We start from the raw sequence: 25149 nt of genomic DNA on the forward strand, positions 1-25149 counted from the left end.
GTAGCCACTCTTTGTTTCTCGCGTCGAAAGAGCAGCACGATGTCACTTACGGGGTCTGTGCGTTTTTCCAGTTCATTCAGCAAGTTCCTTTTGCAACGCGAGAGCAATGCCACGCGCCATCCCTCTTCCGAATTCTGCTTTAGTGAAAGATTGTCAATGAGTGTACAATTCCTTTCAACAATGACGACGACGAATTTCTTATCTTCCCCATTTTTCTGTTTTTTTTTACTATGTACATTAGGGGCCCACTTATTTATTTAGTAAAAAAAATAGCCGCATTTACCACCCCACTGCGACGTTAATAGGAGCCGCATCACCCTGGGTATAGGCTTATTTTGTAGAAAAAACTTCAAGGAATATGGTAGTATTTTTTTCGGATTTTTTAAGTTGCTATAGTTGCAAGAAAATAATTCTAAATTATTTAAACATTTAGAGCATTATATATTTAATTACAAATTACTAACAGTTGAACATCTTGAAATATCTTTCTTAAATAGTTTTCGAACTAGTTGATTTATTATTAAAGAATTAATCAATTACTCTGCAAATTTTCATCGCAAACAAATTTTCCACACCCTCTTTATGACGAGTTACCTCTTAAATCAGCAGAAATTGGGACAATTCACCTTATTGTTTCGCGCCCAACGTCACCTTAATTTTAACGTGACATCGGGTTAGAGATACAGGAGAATGAAGTATATACATGCATAGTGCTTGCGTTTGAAAAGGATCTGTTAGCTTGAAAATTCTGAGGAAAGAATTACACCGAGAGGAAACTTTTCCTTGCTACGTATTCACTCTCCGGAACCACTGAAGGTACATGCGCAAATTATTGTTCGTATTGCCACAACTAGGCAGGATATTTAGATCGCCTGGTTTAGGTGGGACACCCTGTGCGATGTACCATTCGGGAATTGCAAGTGCCCTGCTGGAGCTGCCAGTTCGAACCGCATTAAAAAATTTTAAATCCGGATCGACGCGGTTTTCTTCCCGTAAATTCCAGATTGAACCCGATGAAATATTTTCTATCGCTTTCAAACCGGACGTGCATGTAAAAATCTCGACGGTACGCATCCCGTGAATTATTTGCTCTGCCAATCCGGATCGCGACGGACTCGAAAGAGCTCGTGGCATTTCCAGATCGAATCCGCAAGATTTTTGATCCGCAATTTCAGATACGAAACCTCCGGGTTTATACAAATGGCAATTCCTGATAGAAATTGATAAATTTCGCACATGCAAATCCTGTTTCATCCATCGATCTGGACATCCGCATTGAACCGGATTCGTTTTCGAACTGGCACAAATCACTGCTTGAAAATCCAGGTGGTACCGCGTTGAACCAGATAGATCCAGTTCAAAATTCAACGCGGTTCCAGCTGGCTGTTCCAGCAGGGTGAAACATGAGCTATTCGAGGGAACTGTTCTTTGCCATTTTACCACCCGCATGTAATGATCGTTGCTTCCACACGAGTCGCGTTAATTGGTCGTAACATCGAGATGCTCGACATTACCTCAGATCGTTCCTCGGATAGCGCTTCAGGAAGCAATTAGGATTGCCGATTCGTATCTGTTCCCCGAGTGCGGTCTTCTCGCGCGTCAGATCCTCCCCTCTTTCTTTTCAGCGTTCGGCCGCACGGAGGTCATTGTAATTTTCTTACACGCGTGCGGTAATCATTGTCATTACTGTACTATACACATCCTGTCACAATGCTTATCCCTTCTTTGAGGAGACGATTCCTTTGCACGACCGTCCAAGCTCTCGGCGAGAAAATACAGTGCCAGTCGAGCAAAGAATGGAAAAACAGACGAGAATAACGAGCCCCGTTGTCCTTTGGATGGCATTCGCGGTGGTGAACTTTGTGTCGTGCGCGCGAATTTCGTCGCAGATCGGCCTTGACTCGCGAGAAGATGAACGGAGCTCTGGGGACTCCAGTTCGAAAGTTTTTGTGAACTTGAACGAGGTCGATGGTCGATCCGATCAGACTTCCGATTCTTTTGTTTTCAGACCAAACGGTGAGAATGGCTTCACCAGGGCCGAGGATCTGAAGAAGAGGGCAAGTAGTTCTGCGCAAGTGAGTAAACTTTTTGATTTTTTTTTTTTCGTACTTAATTGCTGGACGGAAAAGTAGTGGCACGGTTTGTTAGAAATGTAATAGTTTTCGCCTGTGAAATTTATCGTGAAAGATTGATATTACACTGAAAATCAAAGGACTGCAGTTTAATTTTTTTCTCGGTTCTATGTTGCAAATGAAGTTTCTACTTTGGAATATCTGACGTAAGAATATTACTTTACTTCGGGACCACTGATTACAGCAGATTAGTGCACGGGCTTGATGATTTTTAAATAGCACCTTTAATGAATTAAGAAATTAATAATCGTGAGATGAATAATTAAGTTTTGAGAATGTGCAAACGTTCCCTGTTTAATTGATTTATACGAATATGGTCAAGATGTAGTTAATTGTATGAAAGAATGATTTAGATGAATATTAAAATATGTTGGGAATATTATTTGAATATTATTATTTTAATAATTTAAAAAATATTTAAATATTTTTATTTGAATAATATTTCAATATTATTATCATTTTTTTTCAAAGAGAACTTCGTACTTTTTCCTTGCTATTATCATTGATTCAGGGCATACGAATACAATGCCTACATTTCTTAAACATATTCAGGGCCATTTTTCCAATTAACCCAAGAAATACCTAATCACGTCCCTGGAGCAATGACTAGGCTTGTTATGACAAGCAGTGAATTGAGAATGGCGGATTACACTCTCATTGTTAGTGACATGAATATTGCAAAGAAATAGAGGCAATACTACAATAAGAGATTTCCAATTTCTTAATGCTTAATGAGAGCCAGGGCTCGCTTTGTTGCACCGTAGTTTCAGACACCCAGTAATAATTATGCGCATTACTCGGAGTTATTCAACATCTTAAAACTTAATTAATACCCATAGAGCACACTCTCGTTGCAACAAAGTTACAGAATGGTTGCAACGTTGCGCGCAACGTTGCCGCAAGGGTGAAAAACTCCCTTCCTCTTCCGGACCACAGGGGTAGAAGGGATGACCGTCCTCGTTACCCCGAGAGTAGGGGCGCCAAATAGTTTACGTTAGTAGGCGCACGTCGGTCATTTCGACCGATGGTAATGTAATCAGAAATAACTTAATAAAAGGACTAAAATAATATAAATAATGCATAACATTGTATTTTACTTAGGGGAGGCCGGGGCTAAAAGTTGCGATTTCGATAAAACATAAAAAATGACTGGAAAATAATGTAGTTATTCTCTTCACTATTGACTAATTTCTTGTTAAATTTATTATATCTTCTGATTTTAAGCTTGTGTTTAATATATTGTAATAGGTTTCCCATAGAGAGTAATTTATTTGTGGCTGATCGAAGCGGAACTTCTTACCCCTATATGGGGCAAGTTGTTATCGCATTGGGGAAAGTTGTTACTAAAATATAAGAGTTGCCTTTTAATGAAATATTTCATTTTCTAATGAATTAAAGCAGAATTTTATTAATAATGGTTATTTATGAAGGTTCGGACCAACTAAATGTATTATCTTTAAAAGAAAACCAAAAGCGACAGTTTTTATTTATCTTTGCGCATAACTTCGATCGAAGTCGTGTCCCTTTCCGGCTTTCATTCATATGTTCGCATCTTAAAGCACAGCGGAAACAATTTATACATTTGCGGCAGGTCTGTGAAGATAGCACCCCCAAATTCGAATTTTTGGAAAAACTCAACGGCATTCGTTTGTCCATCGTTTGCCCATAAAAATTTTTTTTTCCCCACCCTCCAAAAAAAAGTTATGAACAAAATAAAAAATTTGTCTTCATCACCCATCATGAATGCATTTCAATTTTTTAATAGAAGGATACGAATGTACCCGACCTGGCCACGTTTGCTCACTCTCAGATTTCATTTGCCCACCCTTCAGAATTTAAATGAAAAATAAAAACCGCGAAAAAATGGGTATAGATGAAGCGATCGCGTTAAAGTTCGATTTTTCTGGAAAATATTATCAAAATCGTTCTTTCAACGATGCAGTCCGTTAGTTTAGACGTAGAAGAGATTTGCCCATGCATTAATTTCGTATGCCCACCCTCCAGAATTGAATTATTAATAAAGATAGCCAAGAAGTGCGGTGCCCGTTGAACCGAATACCTTTCTGTTCGTTTTTTTCCGAATGAATTATCAAAATCGATTGTTCTTACCGTAAAGGTTAAAGGTGTTTGGTGACGTGTTCTCCAAGAAATGTTGCACACACTTCTTTCTCACTTTATTCGAACGACACTTAAAAAATTATTCACAGAAAAAGATACAACCTCACTTGTATATATGGTATGAGGTACTATCCACCATTTTGAATTATCTTTTGCCCACGAGTGACGTCACGTTTGACCGTTATTTTTGCTTCACTATGACTCGTGGCTTCATATAGAGCAGGCCGTGTCTATAGGTATATATGGTCTAAGTGCATTTTTCACTAATTACCGCAATGATATCGCACAACGGAAAATAATATAATCTCACAGTTACTTCACGAACCGTAAATGAATGCACGATCTTGCAAAAGTTGTGTCCGAACTCTGTAGACCGACTGACTTTCGTGCGTCGTTGGGAGGAATTCGAGACTATCGCAGATATCTGTTTACGTTTCGACAGTGGCACTCGGCGCTGCGTGTCGTGATCGAACGTGCCGAAACGTAAACAGATGTCTGCGATACTCTCGATTCTTTCCAACGACGCACGAAAGTCAGTCGATCTACAGAGTTCGGACACAACTCTTGCAAGATGGTGCATTCATTTACGGTTTGTGAAGTAACTGTGAGATTATATTATTTTCCGTTGTGCGATATCATTGCGGTAATTAGTGAAAAATGACTAGAAAACCACTGTGATGTTATTCTGCACTTAGACCATATATACCTATAGACACGGCCTGGTCTATATGAAGCCACGAGTCATAGTGAAGCAAAAATAACGGTCAAACGTGACGTCACTTGTGGGCAAAAGATAATTCAAAATGGTGGATAGTACCTCATGCCATATATACAAGTCAGGTTATATCTTTTTCTGTGAATAATTTTTGAAGTGTCGTTCGAATAAAGTGAGAAAGAAGTGTGTGCAACATTTCTTGGAGAACACGTCACCAAACACCTTTAACCTTTACGGTAAGAACAATCGATTTTGATAATTCATTCGGAAAAAAACGAACAGAAAGGTATTCGGTTCAACGGGCACCGCACTTCTTGGCTATCTTTATTAATAATTCAATTCTGGAGGGTGGGCATACGAAATTAATGCATGGGCAAATCTCTTCTATATCTAAACTAACGGACTGCGTCGTTGAAAGAACGATTTCGATAATATTTTCCAGAAAAATCGAACTTTAACGCGATCGCTTCAACGGGTACCGCACTTCTTGACTATCTTTATTAATAATTCGATTCTGGAGGGTGGGCATACGAAATTAATGCATGGGCAAATCTCTTCTACGTCTAAACTAACGGACTGCATCGTTGAAAGAACGGTTTTGATAATATTTTCCATAAAAATCGAACTTTAACGCGATCGCTTCAACGGGTACCGCACTTCTTGGCTATCTTTATTAATAATTCGATTCTGGAGGGTGGGCATACGAAATTAATGCATGGGCAAATCTCTTCTACATCTAAACTAACGGACTGCATCGTTGAAAGAACGATTTTGATAATATTTTCTAGAAAAATCGAACTTTAACGCGATCGCTTCACCTGTACCCTTCTTTTCGAGGTTTTTATTTTTTATTTAAATTCTGGAGGGTGGGCAAACGAATTTTTTTATGGGCAAACATGGGCATACGATGAACAAATGAATCTGTGCTATCTTCACAGACCTATTTGCGGCGGGGCAAGTTTTTACGGTAACAACGTGCCCCAAGTCACGGTAACAACTAGCCCCTACCGACACATGTAGTAATTTTAAAGACTATTCTGCTTATACATGTATTCAAACGATAAACACTATTACACCATGTTTTTAAATGTCATTTGATCCATAAAAACGAATCAATCTATAATATCGACGTTAAATAATTGAAATAGACCAAAAAGTAATGATAGAAAAATTTTTACTTATCTGGTACGCGACTAATAGGTCCTTGCTTACAACCATACAATTCGCTGTCGCGGATGCTTTTAAAGTGGGCGACAGAGTGGCGTGATCAACTCACACGGAAAAAGTAATTTAAAGTACAACGCTCTTTTTATTTTGAAGATAGAGCCGTCGGAACAACTTACCCCCGGAACTTTTAGCCCCGGTCTCCCCTACTTCAGAATCGTTATACGTAAATAATTTTCATTTTTTATGATAAAATGATTAATATTACGAGTTCTGGAAAATTTATTTTTATACAAATGATGGGATGCGGGGAATTGATAGCAGGGGGGTTAACTAGGATCACCTGCAGACATATACCGATTCGACTACCCACTTAATATTTGGGTGGGCCTTATTATCCGCTTTGTCACTTCCTCATTGCCGAGATTGTATGTTAAACGTGCACTTTACAAAATCATCAATTTTTTGGAAATATGTTGCCAACATATATACTTATACATACCTATAGTTGTACAGTAATTGGACAATGTGTACTCCTAATACTAGTCGCGGAGGAAACATTTGTTGAATTTACAGCCGGCAAATGTTATATTAATCGCGCGGGGGTTCTTCGAGTGACATTTCGTAGTAAAAGCAATAGTTAACAAGATTATGGATTGACCTACCAAGGATAAATCACAGGTGGGCCTTATTACCTGCTGGGCCTTATGACCTGCTGGGCCTTATGACCTGCTGGGCCTTATGACCTGCTGGGCCGTATGACCTGCTGGGCCTTATGACCTGCTGGGCCTTATCACCCGAACTTACCTTGCGTAATTCTGAGTTCCTTATAACGCGGTACGAATTAATCGCGTTACAGGAGGGTTGACTGTATTCCCTAAAGGGAAGTCATTATAGACGGTAGAATTTAAATGCAATTATTGAAAAAGAAGAATAAAATGCAATAGCGTAAATTTAATAGCATATTACACCATATTGAGTATTTTCTAGGATGATTCAACGAAAGAACCGAGCGCATGTGGCAAGAATATTCAAATCGTTTTAAATGGAAATGGAACGAAACCAAGCGTGCTCACATGCAAAAATGCTGTCTGCGAGGTTACCGTGTCATCCCACAGAGACGAGGAAGGCAACAAAATAACTGACGTGCATGTGAGAATAGTAAAGAAGCTGGAGACTGATTCTCAGACGAACGATATTCCAGTTGTTGACGGAGTTCGCGGCATAGAAGATACTTACAGCCAGCCGGCTGATTTCCAGCGCGTGAATCCTTCACATCCACCGATATATTATTTGCATAACGACATTCCACAGGTAAACGTTCGCGGTTCAAATGATACATGCCCTTAGTTTCACTTCCTACTGTTCCATATTTCATTTTCAATTATATTCGTTATTGATTTTTTTTTATTAAATTCAGACTAAATTCGTGCAATTAAGTGGAATTTTAGTGGCATTTCAAAATAGACTAGACAAAGGGAACATCTTATTGTTTACGGAATGTACAATGACCTCTGCGATTGCATACATTTTTATTCGAATTCCAATATTGTCGCGGACTTAAGGGATTTAAATAATCGACAGAAACGTTATTTAATTAATACACATAGGATCTAATTGTAAGTGGAAACGAATTGTATATAATTGAGGGGCCCAGTGGAAAACAGGCACGTGCCACCGTTTTATGATTTTTTTATATAAAAATTTTCGTATTTGTTGTTTTCGTATATTATTCAAAATATTACAGTTTATAGTTTAATGTTCGTGGGTTTCTATAAAATAAAGAGTTCGCAAAAATATGTATAATAAAATTCTTCTTGAAAAAAAATATGGATCCTTAAGGGGTCATTCTGGTTAGCGCGCCGATAAATTCAGCGATTTTCAGGAATTTATTGCGAAGACAGGAATTATAGTAAGAGAATAAAACTTTTTTCTATCGATTAAACTACATTTCTGCAATAAATAAAAAATATAAAAGTAGAAGCTAAAATAATTGGAATTTTTCCACTTATGGAAAAGTTACCACTTTCTTGATTTATTCTATTTTTGTTATTGTTTGTATACCACAGTCCCAAATGTATGCTAAAAAATAACAAAAATAGAACGAATAAAAAAAGTGGTAACTTTTTTGTCCACTAGTGTACATGCATCTCAAGTTACCTTTTTGTAATGAAAGTTAAGCGTACCTGCTTAATATGCATATTCTAATGTAGAATTTAAAGCTGTATAAGATCCAGTTAAACTTGAATTTATTTAACTCACACACACAAGTGTTATATGACATTGAACGGGGTAACGCATTTTTGGGGCAAAGAAGTCACCACGTTTAGTAACTTTTTAGATTGTCCTGGAAGCAAAAGGTGCCCCCACAAAATATTAGATTTTTTTTATTCATGTTGAAAGGTGGTAACTTTTTGTTGGCTTTACAAGTGTGTTGTCTTCTTTAATGTTATGTAGAGATTTGTTTGTTAGTTAAGTGAATTAAGCTGCATCTGGTTTTTATACAGCTTTTAATTAATTCTCTTTCAGGATATGCATATTAGGCACATACTGCAGTTTTGAGTTGATATTGAAAAGTAATAGGGTGGTTCGATAAAGTGGTAACTTTTTTGTCCGCCACTGTATAAACATACTTTCTTATTCCCACTTACAGAACATATTGGCATACAACTCGGAAGATGTTGATGTCACATCCATATTTATACTCCATCCGTTACGAATAAGGAGTCAAATAAAACGTTTCAGATTCAAACTCGTTATCGAGACGGACAACCTTGGATTCAAGGTCGAGGGACCTTTCAAAGTCCTCCGACTATCTGGCGCTACCATCGTCCTGGAGAAACTGCAGCCAGAAGGTTCCCGGATCATGGCGGATGGCCACACAACAACCCCGTTGTTGACGATAAAATTGAGCCACTTAGCAAGTACCGGGGGAGCAACGAGTAACAAGCAACAAATCATGATTCTTCCATCCATTCGTGCTAAATGTTACAATGGCGATTAATAAAATACAAGTTGTATTAAACAGTGATGTATTTGACGTTCGTTCCTTATAAAAACATGTTTCGAGGAAGAGAGGAAGCGTACGCAACGAATTGCGTGTCCTGAAATTTAAATAGACGGACGCTACAAATTATCCCGTCTTAAATAAGTCAGTAAATAGATGAAATATCAATAATTCAGCTGGTAGGAAAAGGACGTACTGGGTGGAGTAATTTCTTCGTTAACATCGACTATGAAATGCAAGTCTATGTATTACGTCCTTAAATTTAAAATTCTCTACTGGCCTCTTTCCTGGAAGCAGACGGCAGCTCTATTAGCTGTCGAAGTGTGCACTATTCTACGCGTTCCATGCTTTCAGTTGCGCTTAAATACAGCGAGTATTTTATGGCTATCGTGTAAGTATATTTGATAAGTAAACGATTAAAAGTATTGTTCATAACCCTGAGTTACAGAGGACTGCGGTTTACAGTGGAAAGAGAGGAGGGGTCGAAAGATTTGTTGCATTTTAGTGCAACACGCGTGGATTCCAGTAAAGCGGTTATTCTCTGTGCAGATCGAATCGATAGTACATGGGTTTCAATAGTGAACGGTGCGGAATGTAATCTTCCCATTGTCGTTGACCCCGGTCGTGGAAATCTTATGCGAGACAGGTTTGCCATCTGGGCCTACGACGGTTTTCGAACTGGAGCCAGCAAATACTCCGTAACTATTTCCGGACGGTGGTGGAAGGTCTTCAGAAAATCTTGAGACTATTCCTGGTGCAGCCTATAACATTAAAAAAAAAAGGAATATATTAGAATAAATGTTAAAGAACATATTATCTTAATATATATAAAGCAGAAAGCTTCTGTTTGTGTGTTTGTCTGTCGTCTAAAAACTTTTGAACGATAAACTCTGGGATCCCAAAATGGGCCTGAGCTCATTATGCCTGACTAATCCAGGTGAATGTGATCATTTTCACAAAAAAATTGAAAAATTTTTTTTTTTATAAAATCGGAATCTAAATTCTGGGCGAAGCCGAGTAATGAAGCTAGTATTTTTATAAAAGTAATAGCGCCTCTGTCATGGGATTGAACGTAAATGTTTAATTCATTTATATGAATTGGTTGAACGTTGGTAATCCTTCGGCTGCGAAGGGTGTATTTAAAGGGTGAAACGAAATTCACTGTACCTCAAAATAAGTCAAAATTACCTACAGTGACATTTTTAGTACCATGCATCATTTCTGAAAAAAGTTATTTTGAATATTAATCTGGCAGAAGGCTAATTTGTAGCAATCGATGCGGTAGCGTTTCGGATAAAAAATATGTAAATAAGTTAATCCTAATATATTATTATTAACTGATAACTTTGTTGTTATTGGGATGAAATTTTTTACTCGATTGTAAAATTCGCTGTCAGCACTACTGCAGAGTTTATACCAGAGCAGGAAACTTTGTTCACTCTGTGCTTATAATCTATGAAAACACATAATCATGTCTATGGGCCTTTTTTACCAAAGAATTTCTGTGCATATCATTTACCTGCTTTTAATACGAGCATTTTTAATTAATAATTACGCGCGCGTCTCAGCAAAATGATTAACGGATTTTTTACAGCGCACATGTGGTATTAAATAGGGACTCAATATGCATACATCTTTAAATTGTTAACATCGAAGTATACTACCAATCAAAAGCAAGTAAATTTGTACTATTTAAAAGTATATTACTCTTAAATAATTGCTGCAGGAAAAATACAATTCTTGCAGTGTTTATACAGCGCGGTACAATAGTTAGTACTAAAACTACAATAAAATTGTTAAATTTTCTTTTATTCTTCTATATTGACCAAGTTTATACTTATGTCCAGATCAATAGCTAATTGTTAAATACTTGGAAACATTCTACTGTTATATCCCCTGGATGTACATAATTTAACAAAATAGTGTATAAATCCGCAAATGTCGGATAGAAATGATTTTGTACCGGTATGGACACGTTGATACTTATGTACATATTGGAAAATAATTTGGATTTCGCAAAAACGGGACGCGACACAAGTGATTTAACTTGGTAAGCAGCTATATTAGATTTCCTAACTTACCGGGTTGATGGCGCCGGCTTGATAGCCACCACCTGGTCCTAAACCGATGCTGGAGACTGCACTGTGTACATCAGGGTTGGAACCACCACCTGAGTAGCCATCGGTGCCTACGCGGTTAGCTGTTTCAAAAATCCTATTAAAAAAAACACCATATTAACCACTGTGATTCACCTTCCACATTTTGTAAATAGGTTCGGTAGGTACACAACAATTCTGACAAGGAGAGGTTCCCAGGTGTCGGCCTCCGATTGCTTTGAATTTTGGATATGTTTTAGGCAGCCGAAAAATAAGATATACGTGTTTTTCTATAGCGGCCCGTTTTCATATTTAGGGGGTGAAACCACCCCCCAAAATTCATATGAATAGTTGGTGCCCGCCTCCGATTGCTTTGAATTTTGGATATTTTTTAGAGGACCGAAAAATAAGAAATACGTGTCTTTTTATTTTGGCCTGCTTGAATGTTTAGGGGGTGAAACCACCCCCCAAAGTTCATAACAATAGTTGGTGCCCGCCTCCAATTGCTTGGAATTTTGGATATGTTTTAGGGGACCGAAAAATAAGATATACGTGTTTTTTCATAGCGGCCCGTTTTCATATTTAGGCGGTGAAACCAACCCCCAAAGTTATAAGATTTTCAGGTGTTAATCTCTGATTGCTTTGGTTTTTTATATATATATTTTAGAGGACCGAAAAATAAGAAATACGTGTTATTTTATTTTGACGTGCTTGAATGTTTAGGGGGTGAACCCACCCCCCAAAGTTTCATTAGAGTAGGTGGCGCCCGCAAAGTTTTATTCAACACAACTTTGTAACCCCTTACGAACTATGAGGGGTAGTCTCACACCCAAAACATTCAAGCAGGCCAAAATAAAAAGACACGTATTTCTTATTTTTCGGTCCCCTAAAGCATATCGAAAATTCAAAGCAATCGGAGGCGAATCGAGGGGAAATCGGCCCCCTCCAGTGAGTCTTGAGGTACCATTCCACGGTGCTTAGCTAGGCGAGTTTCGCGCCGTGGAATGCACCTTTACCGTAAAGGCTTTACGCTTGCTCATCTCGAAGGATTTTTCGAAATGTCAAAAATTGTGGATGTTACAGCTGTTTGAAATATAGTGTTTACTATTTTTCCAAAAATTATAACTGTTGAACTAATAAACTGATAAAAGTGACCTTTCGGGTGCTTACAGTGCAGATCTAAGAGTACCTAATAAAAATTATTCCACTTAATAAAAACGAATATTTCACCATTTATTTAGTAATTGTTCTAAACAAATGCAATTTTATAGTTGAAGGCATCTTTTTAAAATTTTGGAAAAAATAGGAGGATAAAGCCCTGTCTTTCCTCTTTATAGACATGTTTCGAAAAACGTGGACGTTTTAAAATTGGCCAAATGAAAATTAATTGAATGTAACGCTGCGTGAAATCACACCGGCTCGACTGGTCGCTCGGGCCGCGCGGGACTCGCAGTGGCCTAACCCAGCTGCTACAATGTATAGTTTAACTAAATAAGGCCTGTCGGTATAAGTATAAGGAACGTGCAGTATATCATTATCACTCGTTAATTATCAGTGGTTTAAATTACATACGTGTCGAAAGAATAAGGAAATAAATTTTGGAAACTAATATGCCTGTACTAATAAATTCTGTATATAGGTACTGCATGTAACAGGTAAAAAATGAAACAAACTCTACCCGGTAACTTTCCAGAGATTATGTGTGTAATAATGAGGTATATCTTATTTCCCAGGTATAAGCATTATGATAGCCACAGTGGAATAGTTAAAATTTCCATTGCCTTAATAATGCAAAAAAATAGTGAAGGTTAAGTAAGAATAAGGATGATCCGTCTTGGAATCAGTTTTCTTGGAAGTGTCAAGGCTATGGATCGTTAATACTTTAAATCAGCGTTGCTACGGATGAAGCCCCACACGTGGCTTCGTCTCCCCACTACTCAATATTTCGTGCTTCCATCTGTAGCCTGCATACACGTATTTATGTGTGTGCTAAGATGAGTAGGTGTGCTGAGGGAAGCCCCGTAAGCAAAACCTGTCTGAGTGTGCACTCAAACATTCGAATAGCTCGAAACCCAAGTTGAGAAAAAACTTGGCTTGCCAGATTGATCTGACTGTAAATATTCAGTCATATACCCAGTTAGTTATTACGGAATTCTTCTCGACTTTCCTGCAAAAAATTTAAGTTGCTCGAAAAACCAAAGAAGTCAAACTACTTGGAGCTTTCGAATATTCGCCTCGGGTATCTAATTTAATGTAATACGCCAGATGTGTAATATTTTAAGTACGTATTGCACAGGTAGTGTGGTGTATGTAGAGAGGGCCGTAACATGCCAATAATAATCTTTTCGTAGTTGTAAGGTTTTCGGAGATATCAAGGTCACCTCTATTCTTTTAAATGGCATACTATATTTCTTTATCCCGAGTGAAGTAGCGGTTGTTTAGATACTTTCGACAACCTATTGGCATTTCTTTATTTCCGCTACGCCATCTGGTGGCGAAAATTAAAGCAGTCTAATCGGGTTAGCTGTCACATTTAATTGGCAGTATTGGGAATTTCGACTGTTTGATGATCGATTTTGTAAAATTTGACAGACTATTTAATGACAAAAACATTACTGCAATATTTCAATATTTGTGTGACACCAGTCCTGTAACGCGATTCACCCGATTACAGAGCTTACTTTGGTAGATGGCGCTCTCACAATATTTCCCAATAGTACAAAGTAAATTCGACATTACAATGGAGTAAAGGGACGATCCTTGTATCGCAGGAGGTGCTCGAAATGGTATCCGTTCGCATCATTGCAACGTGTACTATACATGTACATTCAATCCGGAAATGATAAGCAGTGTACGGGCTTCAACAATTCGGTGATTGGAATGTTGCGTCAATGCAAACGGACACCACCTCGAGCACCTCTTATGATGTAAGACTCGTTCTTTCACTCCTTCATTTATTGTTGCACGACCTTGTATCGAGGTCGTTGGAATCATCTGAAATCCAAACATCCGCTATTTTACTAGGTATAACAAAGTATAGCAATTTTTTACACGTTTTTATTGGGCCAAGTAGGCAACTTTTCCGCACTATTAGAATTTGATGATCGAAAAAAATGTTTTTTTTCACTCCACCCTACTATACGCACTGATTACGAAAGTGTGCTGTTACGTGCGTAACGAATGGCCAGATCAGGGAAAGTTTTAGTAAGTAAACCCAGATGTAGTCCCGAATGTTGGCCGTGCATTTTGGCAAACAACTAAGGCGGAGACCTCCCTTGAGCTCGACACGCTCATCTGGCGAGGGACTAGGCAGTAACCCTTGGGCACAAGAGCAGTCCTCGAAATCGTGAAGCCCAAGGGTTTTCAAGGTCTACGCTGTAATGTCTTTCCGCCGATGCCAATGTCTGGACTTCGTCAGCAATGCACTTTGGATTGTGTATATTTGGGCTTTCCCCTCCATCTTGGCCATTCGAGGGTAGAGGGTGAAAACCTCTCTACCCAGCATTTAAAAAGGAAGAGTTTTTCGGCGCGGAGCGTCAGTTGATAGTTTGATTTCAAACAAGAAAGTTCACACGTATAATCTTATTATTCGTGCTACCGAAGTCCCTATCCCAGTGGTAAATGACTTAAATGTTCTTGACACAAAAAGAGGGACACAATTTTATTAAAAAATAATTTTATAACCAGAATTTAACTGTTGTAATTCGTAACAGTGCATATATATTTTCCGCTATAAGATACTTCGATTTTTGCATTTGCTTGTGTTAAAAAAAATGTGATAAATTTAATTATTTACCCAGGTAACTTCCGTAATCACTGGCAAATATTAAATAATATACATATTGTATTATTTTATTATTATACTATGTAAGCTTTAAAGTTTCATCGAAAAGTGAGTCATTCGTAACAACAGTGTTACTCTACAGTGGTATTAGTATTATACGAAGCTACACAATTAACAATATCACCGTGAAAGCTTTTCAACTTACGACTGTTGCTGTTGCTGGAACTGAGCTTGCAACTGTCTAAAATGATCCTCCATTTGCCTCTGAAAGGCGTCCAGGTTGTACCCAGGGAACACGAATGAATTTGGTTCGAATCCCGTGCCTGTAAAAATTAAGGTACGCGTCGACAGTGTTAGAGAATTGGAGCCACATGCACGAGCTATCAAAACGAAGTCTCTCCTTCAATATCCCCCAAATTTCAAGCAATTTTGTACACAACTATAGATACCTAACGATGCTTACATTATGCCAGAAAAAAGGAAAAAATAACGCGCTAAAATTCACACGAAATGGTGTCGCATTCTCGTTTGAGCCAATGTGTCTATCAACAAAGCGGAACTATAATACATTCACGAATTACTCTGCCTTTGAAATAGCCTACTTTCATTCTTATAGATACCCAGATTTCGCGAGGTTCTACTAATTTCCCTAAAAGTGGAACGTCAGTGTGCACGCATGCATTATTCATTCGCCAGTCATCAGGATGGAATTCTTGAGCTGGAGTTTGCCCACTTAATATTACCTTCTCTATTGTTACCGTATCCCCCTGCGCTAACCACATTGGGCATGTTAGGCGCGCCGTTGAACGCGCTGGGCGTGTTGTCGACAAATGCCCCGCGATCACCGACAGACGGCGTTTTGTCGTAGCCCGCACTGCCGAACCCTCCAGCCGACGCGCTAGCAAAGGACGATGCAGCCCCAGCTCCGTTGTTGGTCCCTGTCCATGCGTAGTTGCTGGGACCTGGTATAGAGTTGAACGCAGGGTCACCGTAAGGATTATAAGGGAACGCCGTGTCAGGAACGAAGCTTGGCATGAAGAATGGAGGAACCACTGGATGGGGATTTGGGAATCCAAGCGAGCTGGGACTTCCCTGGGACGGTCCCGGTTGCGCGTCAGGTTTCGGTTCCGGCTTCTTGTCGGACTCCTCAGGCTCGTCCATGGTTGAATCGATGCGCGAGCCTAGTGTCGGCGACGCGGTCGACGATCCTGGCTTCTTTGACTTTTCAGAATCCGTCGTTTTCTTCGACGTCGCGGACGTGGCCGTTGTCGTGGCTTTGGGCGGCGCGGTGGATGCGGCGGCTGTAGATCCGGTCGATGGTCTCGGTTTAGGTGTCGTTGAACTTGAATCAGGTGTGGAACTGGTCGTGGGATATGATTTGGGCGCAGGCCTAGTTGTGGGATCTGGTTTCTTCGCTGTGGGACTTGTGCTGAGTGCAGCGGAGGCAGTGGTAGATGAGTCTGAGGTGGACGTGGGTGTAGCAGTGGTTTTAGCAGTGCTTTCAGCAGCCGGGGACTCCCGTTTCGCCCTCGGCATTCCAACGAATTCCACGACGCGTGATATACCACTTTCCTGCAATCCATCTTCGCCCGATGAAAAGAAACAAAATACCATTTTTCGTTTGGTTAATTATTCCCAGTAAAACGGGTCGCGATGTGGGTTTCATAGGGGGTGGGGGAGGGGGTTCGTACACTTCAGTGTTACTGCCAACATGCGTTTCGAGTGCCGCTGCCCGTGAAAGTTCCTCCACCAGGCACGTGCATGCAGGACGGAAAACAGTTTCGACACATCGAGAATCAGGCACAGATGTTAATGTCGACGCGTTCTGTGCCTCCTTTTAATCCAACATTTCTCCATAGTATGTGTTCTTCCTATTATTTTTATAGGAAATCTAGCTGCGTCGAACGATCGATGGGTGACACACACACACACACACATGCATGCAGGAAAGTTTTCAACGTAACACTGATTCGATAATACACATTTAATTGTTAAGAAGAATCTGAAGTATCAACAGTAATTGGTTTGTATAAAAACGGGGTTTCCCCATTGCTTTGTGGAATAAACGGGAACATTAAGAATGAACGTGGAGAACTTTGTTAGTAGTAGGCTAAAATATAAATGAAGATACATTCAGCCTAATTCGATAAATTAATTTCGACGTAATTCTTTACCTGTGGAAATTGGTTAATTTCTTTCGGCCATATCGAGCAGGTATAAAATAATTAGCGTTTACATATTATTGTTTAATTAATGGATTTTCCTCTTGCATGAAAGGACTTTTTTCTATAAGCCTAAGAGCGTGCAATTATGAAGTTATTATTTAATAAAAAAATTCTTAAAATCCAATCGTAAACTGCTTCACTAATAGTGTATTAGGTTTGTCATATTTCGTAACCACTCAGTATCATCAATGAAAAACAGTTTCTTTTGCCGTCAAAACAACTCGTCAGCTGGAAACAAGAAATATTTGGTTTTTAATATGCTGTCATCGTAGTTTCTCGAACAGGCTGAATGACTCGACTCGAGATTTCACTAAAATTTCTCAACATTTGTCAGGCGACTTGACGTACAACGTGGTATTCCTTGGAAGATGGCTTTCGGTAAACAGAGAGCAGCTAACGCGCTCTGAACACGATCAAGACAGTTCCCGAATAAAATAGACGATTGTAAAGTTTGCCCCAAAGATTTACGAACGTATACAAAGTGTCCCTTAATTCTCTGGTCTCCTTCACACGTTCCGCACCGCCATTTCTGAAGGTATATGGCAAGTAGTGTCGGTTTGTATCTTATGACATCAGCCGTGCGAAATGTGTTAAGAGGAGGTTCAGGTCTAGAGCCCCCCAAAATAGGTGATCTTTAGGAATTAATTAAAGGAAAACTACTGTATATAATTTAATGAGACTTTTTGCATTGTATTAAGGATGTCTTAAGTTATAGAAATATATTTTTTGTTTTATAATTAATCACTACAGTCGGCACTGGGGAGTCGTTAAAGTCAAGGCGTCAAAAAATTGATCCAAATCGGTGGGACCTGCATCCCCAAAAGTTATTATCCGATTCGACTGAAACTTTTTTTATTTCGAAGAATATACTTCTAGCTAGGGGGAAACCGAGACAAATTACAAAAATGACATCTTTTAAGAAAATAACGACACTTGAAGTTTGAAATTACTTTTCCCCTATATCTTTTGTCCTTTCAACGCCTTTGAAAATTATAAATTTTCAATTTTTTGTAATTTTGTCTGGTATCCCCCTTAGCCAGAAGTACATTCTTCAAAATAAAAAAAGTTTCAGTCGAATCGGATAATAACTTTTGGAAATACAGGTCCCACCGTTTCGAGAAAAACGCGTTTAAAGTTTTACGTGGGCGCCGAGTGGTCGGTTGTTGCCCATGCATTTGCCGCTACTCAAATGCCTATAACTTCGGGAATTTTACGAATTTCAATAAATCCTCTTAAACACGTATTCCTAAAATGTTGGACACTCGAAGAATGAAATAAAAAAAAAATATCGACTTTTAGACCGGAACCTCCCCTTAAAGGAGCTGGTTGGAACAGTAAGCAGCAGAAGAAAAGAGTACATTACCCAAAAGTACTAGTCACCATTTGTATTCATCTCCTTGTAATTAATTCCCAAAGAATACTTTATTTTCGAGCGATCTGACTGCCTAGTCCCCGTAAGGGGCATCCTGTATAATAATTTCTACTATGTTTTGATATTGAATTACCTAGTGGAACTAAAAGAAAATTACAAACATTGTAATATCGGCGTTGCGATAGAGCCAGAAATAAGAAAAGCAAAGGAAGTTGAAGGAAAGTGTAGTATCTTGGTAGGGGTCAAGGTTGAAAATGTAATAAGGTGACGGTTCGTAAACGTCGCGACGAGTTATCTTCGCTCGTTGTGCATCAGCATATATGTATGCGCATGACATTTCCATACAAAGGGGAATGTACTGCAGGAATGACAGTGGTAATGTTACACACTTAAGCATATCGATTACCGATATTACTACTTAAACATAATTCACAAACGTCCGACGGTACTTCGCACTGGTGAAAACAGACAGATAATAATTTCTTAATCGTTCATTGCGATTAATTGCTAATCTAATATTTGAATATTTTTAAAAATGTGGTGCAACTTCGCGGATATTTTATTAAGTAAAACAGCTTCGTGATATGTTGTTTTTATTAAATTATGCTACCGTTTGCTTTTAATTCTAATAATTAGTACACGTGCTCCTACATTAAAAGGGAACTAATTTTATGTAAATTTCATTGCGTGGTAATAAATATGCGTAGGTATGCGAAAAATATTTCCCTGCGAGACGATATCTACTTTCCGATTTACCGATTACACTGTCCAACAGCCATTTTGGTCTGATTCAATAGCCGTTTCTTATGGATTTTTGAGCGCTGAACACGAATCCGCAAACCGTTTGTCGCCATCACCCTCAGCTTTTGAGAAATTCGATTTTGAAAAAAAAATGGTAATTTTCAACTTTGAACATCTTTTCTGTCGGAACAGTAATAGTTATTCGGTTGCTTGTTGCGTCAAGTTATTCTATAAACCCTCCCGAATAGGAGGATATAATTACCTAGCAAAGTAATTGACTACAGTAGGTACAATGTGCTTATCACAAGGACGTCTGCGAACGTGTATTGTACTTACAAGGGAACATCCCAACCCGGAAATTCGAAAAATTCGAAAAATTCTGAAACTTTGTAAATATGTAGAGAATTTCCTCCCGATTGCAACGCAACTTTTGTTTGCTGCCCAAATTCACTCTAAGGGGTTGTAAGTTCACCCCTGAAAATCCGATTATTTTCCGATTTTGGGTTATAACTCGTGAACTGTAAAATTTTTTTTTCAAATGCTAGATCTAATTAAAAGAAGTAACTTTTGTCTTGAAACTTTTTTTCTATCTCTTACACTTCGCGCGTTATAACACAAAATCTGAAGATAGCCGAATTTTCAGGGGTTAATTTCACCCGCTTCGGGTGAATTTGGGCAGTAAACAAAAATTGCGCTGTAATCAGAAGGAAATTCTCTGAAATCAATTTTTATTCCGAAGATTTGTCTGACTATTTATTTTATTAACATGATCAGGAGGGAAACATATCGAATATCCTGGCAAAGAATTAAGTCAAATTTTTACAACATTATATTTCTCTTTCTTTATCAATCCCAATTTAAATAATTATTGAGACTAATTAATCTACAAAATTTAAGTCAATGAGTCTGATTAGTCATATATTTTGAAAATATAGAATAGAAATAATATTCTCTATAACTTTAAATAAATATTTGTATAAATAACTTAATACCGAAAAACAGAAATTGCGTTATAATCCGGAGGAAATCCCCCACACATTCGCAAAGTTTCAGAATTTTTGGAATTTTCGGCTTCGGGATCTTCCCTTGTTAGATCAAAACCAACTCTGCATTTCCCTCAAAATATCAGCTTCAAAGATCATACACGCCATAAATAAAAGCTCGCGACTCAGACTCCTTCTTCCGCGCCAGCAAATGTAAAGCCCCCGCGAACAGTTTTAGCCACGTGGGTGTTCGTCGACGCGCGAAAATAATTTTTTTAACACCGGCCATCAGAAATCAATTAACATCTTACAGGTCCACGAAGTACGGCCAGCTGCAGGTTCCACGAGTACCCTGAAATCCCCGTATCCCGCCGGGAATCCGGTTTAAATGCACGCCGATCGTATTACGTAACTTATTGTTGGACACAATTTTGTTCTCATCGCTGGCTTACGCAACGAGAGACGATTTCTTCGGAAATAATATTCGATGGCTATCGCGACGCGGAACGATTTAGCGGCACCTCTGTCCGCGCAGTGAGTCACGGCTGTGCATACACGAAACGTATTATTTTCATGGAATTACACACCGCGCCATGGAAACAAAGTGTCACATGGGACTAACTCGCTTCGCTTAGGAACGACTTCATTCGCTACGTCAGAATTGCCTGTTGGGTATCGGGACTGTTAGCTACGAGTGCGTAATTAACGACCAACAGGAGACAGAGTGCAACTATCGCGGGAAAGAAATTCGTGCATTCACATTTGTTAAGACAGAAATTGTTCAACTGTTCTGTGTTATTGTTATTATCAGGCGCTACGTGCTCGGCTGCGTGTGGGTTTGTTAGCCTTCACTCAACGGCTACTCACTTCTCCGTATCCTGAGGGGAGGCGAGCGAAGGTCGGCCATAGATCCAGTGACGCTGATTAACACCAGCAATGTCAAGATCCTGATATCCATGTTACTAGCAAGTAATCGGCTGGACGGCGCTCGAGATAAAGACAGTGTATAAACCTGTCGCTGGCTGTCACTACCGAACACGCGATTTCGAATGATCCTGACGCAGCCGCAGTGTGTCAGAGAATGACTGACTCCATTGCCGCCGCCGTCAACTTATATAGCATTCGGTCGTACCGGCTCCGTTGCCTCCGCTCCTTTCGGCACATTGGTCCGCGCAGAAAATCGCACGGACGGGCGCATGGGATTGTGAAAAGTTGGTAATAATGTAACGGGAGTTATATTCGTTGAACCGTACGGGTGTTGTTACATTATTGCCAATGATTGTCCCATTAAATTAATATTCCGCTACCGCGAATAATTATCCCTTCGAATTGATATTCCATTATTTTAAATGAATGTCGTAACTAAAGCTTGGCTGAAAAGATTTATCGTATTTTTTTAACGAAATCCGCGGCAGATTTTACACGTAAAATGAACACTTTCGATAGATTTAACTAGATTCGTATATGCGTAGCGTGTATTTCCCCCGATTTCCCCGGTTGACTTTCAAATTTTATCCGCGTGTGTGTAGTTGAAGGAAACTGCAGCCACTCGTTGTAACCGAAATGCCGTGTTGAGGGAAACAGGAGGGCGAAAGAAGATTTTTTGGTTTACTTGTTGAGATTTGTAGTTTTTTACCTTTTCCCTGAATTGATCCGTTGGTGGAAATAAATGCTCATTTTCCTCCCATTTAATTTGACCATTTAAGGGGTATACCCGTTTCAACCCCCGGAAATTGTGTACATTTTGTGGATTTTTTTACAAGTCAACGGCTTGATGAAAATTTCCCGTTTTTTTACTATCGTTACACAGTATTATGAACTACTTAAAAAAAAAGTTTCAGTTAAAAAACTATTGTTTTTTGGAAGTTATGCATACATATCCGAAAGTCTCTCGATTTTAGACGGCCCAACGTTGGGCCTGAAAACTGGCGCTACGTTCAACCAATTCACTTCCAATTTTGCACGCAGGATCGTAATAAGATTCCACATCGTCAAACGAGGGCTTTTTTTATTCCGATTCCCCGTTTATTATTTATAAAGAAAAAAGTTGGCCTTTTAGAGAAATGTAACTTTACCTTTGATCACTCACCATTTCTTTATTTTTCAAAATTTTCAAAATCGGCCCCGTTAGACGATAGCTATTGACATACTTTATAAGAAGATTTTATTGTTTTTGATTTCAGACACGACATACAGCTGTTTTCAGGCCCAACGTTTAGCCGCCTAAAATCGAAAGACTTTCGGACATGTATGCATAACTTCCAAAGAACAATAGTTTTTTAACCGAAACTTTTTTTTTAAGTAGTTCATAATACTGTGTAACGATAGTAAAAAAACGGGAAATTTTCATTGAGCCGTTGATTTGTAAAAAAATCCACAAAATGTACACACTTTCCGAGGGTTCGAACGGGTACACCCCCTTAATGTTCAGTTTATATCCGAACGTCCTGCGTCCATTTTGAACATCTCTAGGATGTTCGTAAGACCTAAATTCCGGATGATCTAGAAACATTCGTCTCGTAAGTCTTGTGAGTGTTTAGAAGAACTTTTCAGATGTTCTAAGAACAACCGTCTTGTAAGTTTTACAGATGATTAAGGGTACATAGGTTTCGGAACAGTCTTACGACTAAACCTCGCCGTTGCGCTATTCTTCTTTTCTTTTTATATCTTCCTCTTTCTTTCTTATTCCTAATATTGTATTTCCGTCACCGGCAAATATTGTTTTCTTAATGTCCTAACCCAGACCTGGCGAAGAGGTCTTCGCAACGTCTTTAAGATGCCTTTTAGGCGTATTTAACTTTACTTTCGGACATTCAGAAAATGTTCCGAGGATGTTGGCACAGCACGTCTTCAGGACGTCCCACTTTGTAAATGGAACCTTCCTACAACATTTAATGAGCCTAACGAGGACGTACAGGGACCATGTGGATCTTCTCAGGACATCCTTGTGGTCTGTGGGGTATTAATTATAAGATACTAGCTTTACTACTCGGCTTCGCCCGAAATTTAGATTCTGATTTTATAAAAAAAAAATTCATTTTTTTATTTTTTTTATTTATTTATTTATTTATTTTTTATGAAAATAGTCACATTCATCTGGATTAGCCAGGCATAATGAACTGGGACACATTCCGTGACCCCACAGTTTACCGTTCGGAACTTTTTAGGCGACAGACAAACACACAAACACTTGCTGCTGTATATATTAAGATACCGAAAGTTTAGTTTCACTGGTTACTTTCTCAAGAAGTAATAGTGTGTTCATATAAAATTATTACAGCTCTTTTTAAATAAGTGACAAAGACACGTATGGTAAAATTTGTTTTGTAAGCTAATTGTCACAATTAAGGGAAAGTTAAATAAATAACGACTAAGTACATCAAATACAGTACCTGAAAATTGTTCAGAGAATTGTAAATTCAATAATTTGTATGTCCACCTTAGCTATTACTCGTTGACTATTCTTCATTTCTCTGTCGTTAGCTTCATTTCAACCTACAACTGCCTTTTTTGTTCAACATATTTGATATATGAGCCGTTTATTTTGAAAGTGGCGTAAGTCCATTTTCCAGAAAAATCGAGTTAGCTGTCTTAATAGTTACATTTTTACACGATCTTTTCATTCTGAAGCAAATAGTTACTAATATATTTAAAGTCATTAAAATTTTGTGAAACGAAAATATGCTGGTTAATGAAGTGATGAAAAAGTTTATTTTCAAAGTGGCGTAAGTCCTATTGTGAGAGTTTCAAATGGATACGGAAAATATTGTGCAATCAAATTTGTTGAGATCACAGCTTTATGTTTAATTATCGAGGCAGCAGTTTAATTATCAACGTGCCATGAATTTGTTATAAACAATTTAATCTCAAATTTCACTTTCGATCCGCTGACGGATTCATACGGGTCTCCGGATATCCCCTCGCAATTTTTTATTTGTTTTACGAATCTCTTCATTTGCCTTTGCTTTAGTTAATTAAATTATCAATGAGGAAATAAATCATGCAAATACTGTGAATTTAACGTTCTTTTTATGTGACTATCTAGTCAAAGGGTATCAACGTAATCGAATCGCAAAAAATTGTTTTTCCCCGAATAAATTCAGTCTTTAGCGTAATTGTTTAGAATATCAAACAAACAAAGTCTAGCTTTCGTCTTGTCCGTAATGTTTCCATTGCAACGCTTGCATCGATTCTCGATAACCCTGTGACAGTGAAGAACAAAAAAAAAGAAAACTAATAAGTTCAATAATATTCCTCCGCGACTGGGAAACACGCACAATTGTGAAGTAACGCTTTGAGGAAGATTATGTTACGTAATATGAATCGTAGAAGCACCGTTCGATTTTGGGAGAGGCACAAATCATTATTTGCGCCAACACTGACTGGCGTTCGACGGTGCTCGACACCCTAAACGTCGAACAGCCAAATCACATAGTTAAATCATCAGTTTTTTTTCCGGCGCGTGAATGACCAAAACATTTAAAAATTCTCTGGGAGAGGTCGAGCGTGGTCAAAGAATACCTACGTACGAAATGAAACGTGAGTGGTACTCTGCATTCAGCTCTCTTATAGGAATTACAGCAAATTCTAAGTTTTAGTAATACATTCATTTACGAAAATAAATGAGACTTATAATATTTTTCCTAGACTTAAGTTTTTCGAGAAATTATAGTATTTCTCGAGAAATAAGTAATAAGCAATTATAAAATTTCTCGAGAAATTATAGTATTTCTCGAGAAATAAGTAATAAGCAATTATAAAATTTCTCGAGAAATATATTGTGACAATGACAGCGGAACGATAGGGAGGAAG

The 25149-nt window shown here is 38.5% G+C and overlaps 2 protein-coding genes and 1 long non-coding RNA gene across 3 annotated transcripts in view; 1 reads left to right on the top strand and 2 right to left on the bottom strand.

Moving 5' to 3' along the window:
* The window catches only part of LOC143366457 (uncharacterized), a 66449-nt gene extending 61253 nt beyond the window's left edge, over positions 1-5196 (bottom strand). Inside the window, exon 1 of the long non-coding RNA XR_013084738.1 lies at positions 4242-5196. This is a non-coding gene — a long non-coding RNA (uncharacterized LOC143366457). The remainder of the gene's footprint in view (positions 1-4241) is intronic.
* LOC143366456 (uncharacterized) lies at positions 1446-9154 on the top strand. The gene is made up of 3 exons (XM_076807552.1): positions 1446-2075; positions 7120-7443; positions 8875-9154. The coding sequence occupies exons 1-3, from the start codon at positions 1797-1799 to the stop codon at positions 9073-9075; spliced, it is 804 nt and encodes a 267-aa protein (XP_076663667.1). The 5' UTR covers positions 1446-1796; the 3' UTR covers positions 9076-9154.
* Positions 9145-21434, bottom strand: LOC143366455 (uncharacterized). The gene is made up of 5 exons (XM_076807551.1): positions 21205-21434; positions 15760-16599; positions 15222-15339; positions 11218-11350; positions 9145-9897 (listed from the first exon to the last, which is right to left on the bottom strand). Exons 1-5 carry the CDS (start codon positions 21293-21295, stop codon positions 9709-9711), a joined length of 1371 nt encoding a protein of 456 aa, XP_076663666.1. The 5' UTR covers positions 21296-21434; the 3' UTR covers positions 9145-9708.
* Between the last annotated feature and the right edge of the window lie 3715 nt (positions 21435-25149).

This window comes from Andrena cerasifolii, chromosome 2 (genome assembly GCF_050908995.1).
Source record: "Andrena cerasifolii isolate SP2316 chromosome 2, iyAndCera1_principal, whole genome shotgun sequence".
Classification (NCBI taxonomy): Eukaryota; Metazoa; Arthropoda; class Insecta; order Hymenoptera; family Andrenidae; genus Andrena; species Andrena cerasifolii.

Bases quoted from the DNA above. Each gene is read 5' to 3' on its own strand.
- LOC143366456 (XM_076807552.1), top strand. From the start codon at position 1,797: ATGGAAAAACAGACGAGAATAACGAGCCCCGTTGTCCTTTGGATGGCA. The intron at 2,076-7,119 runs GTGAGTAAACTT...AGTATTTTCTAG, and splicing joins GGGCAAGTAGTTCTGCGCAA to GATGATTCAACGAAAGAACC. The intron at 7,444-8,874 runs GTAAACGTTCGC...AAAACGTTTCAG, and splicing joins TGCATAACGACATTCCACAG to ATTCAAACTCGTTATCGAGA.
- LOC143366455 (XM_076807551.1), bottom strand. From the start codon at position 21,295: ATGGATATCAGGATCTTGACATTGCTGGTGTTAATCAGCGTCACTGGA. The intron at 16,600-21,204 runs GTGAGTAGCCGT...CATCGGGCGAAG, and splicing joins TCCCCTCAGGATACGGAGAA to ATGGATTGCAGGAAAGTGGT. The intron at 15,340-15,759 runs GTAATATTAAGT...TAATTTTTACAG, and splicing joins ATACGGTAACAATAGAGAAG to GCACGGGATTCGAACCAAAT.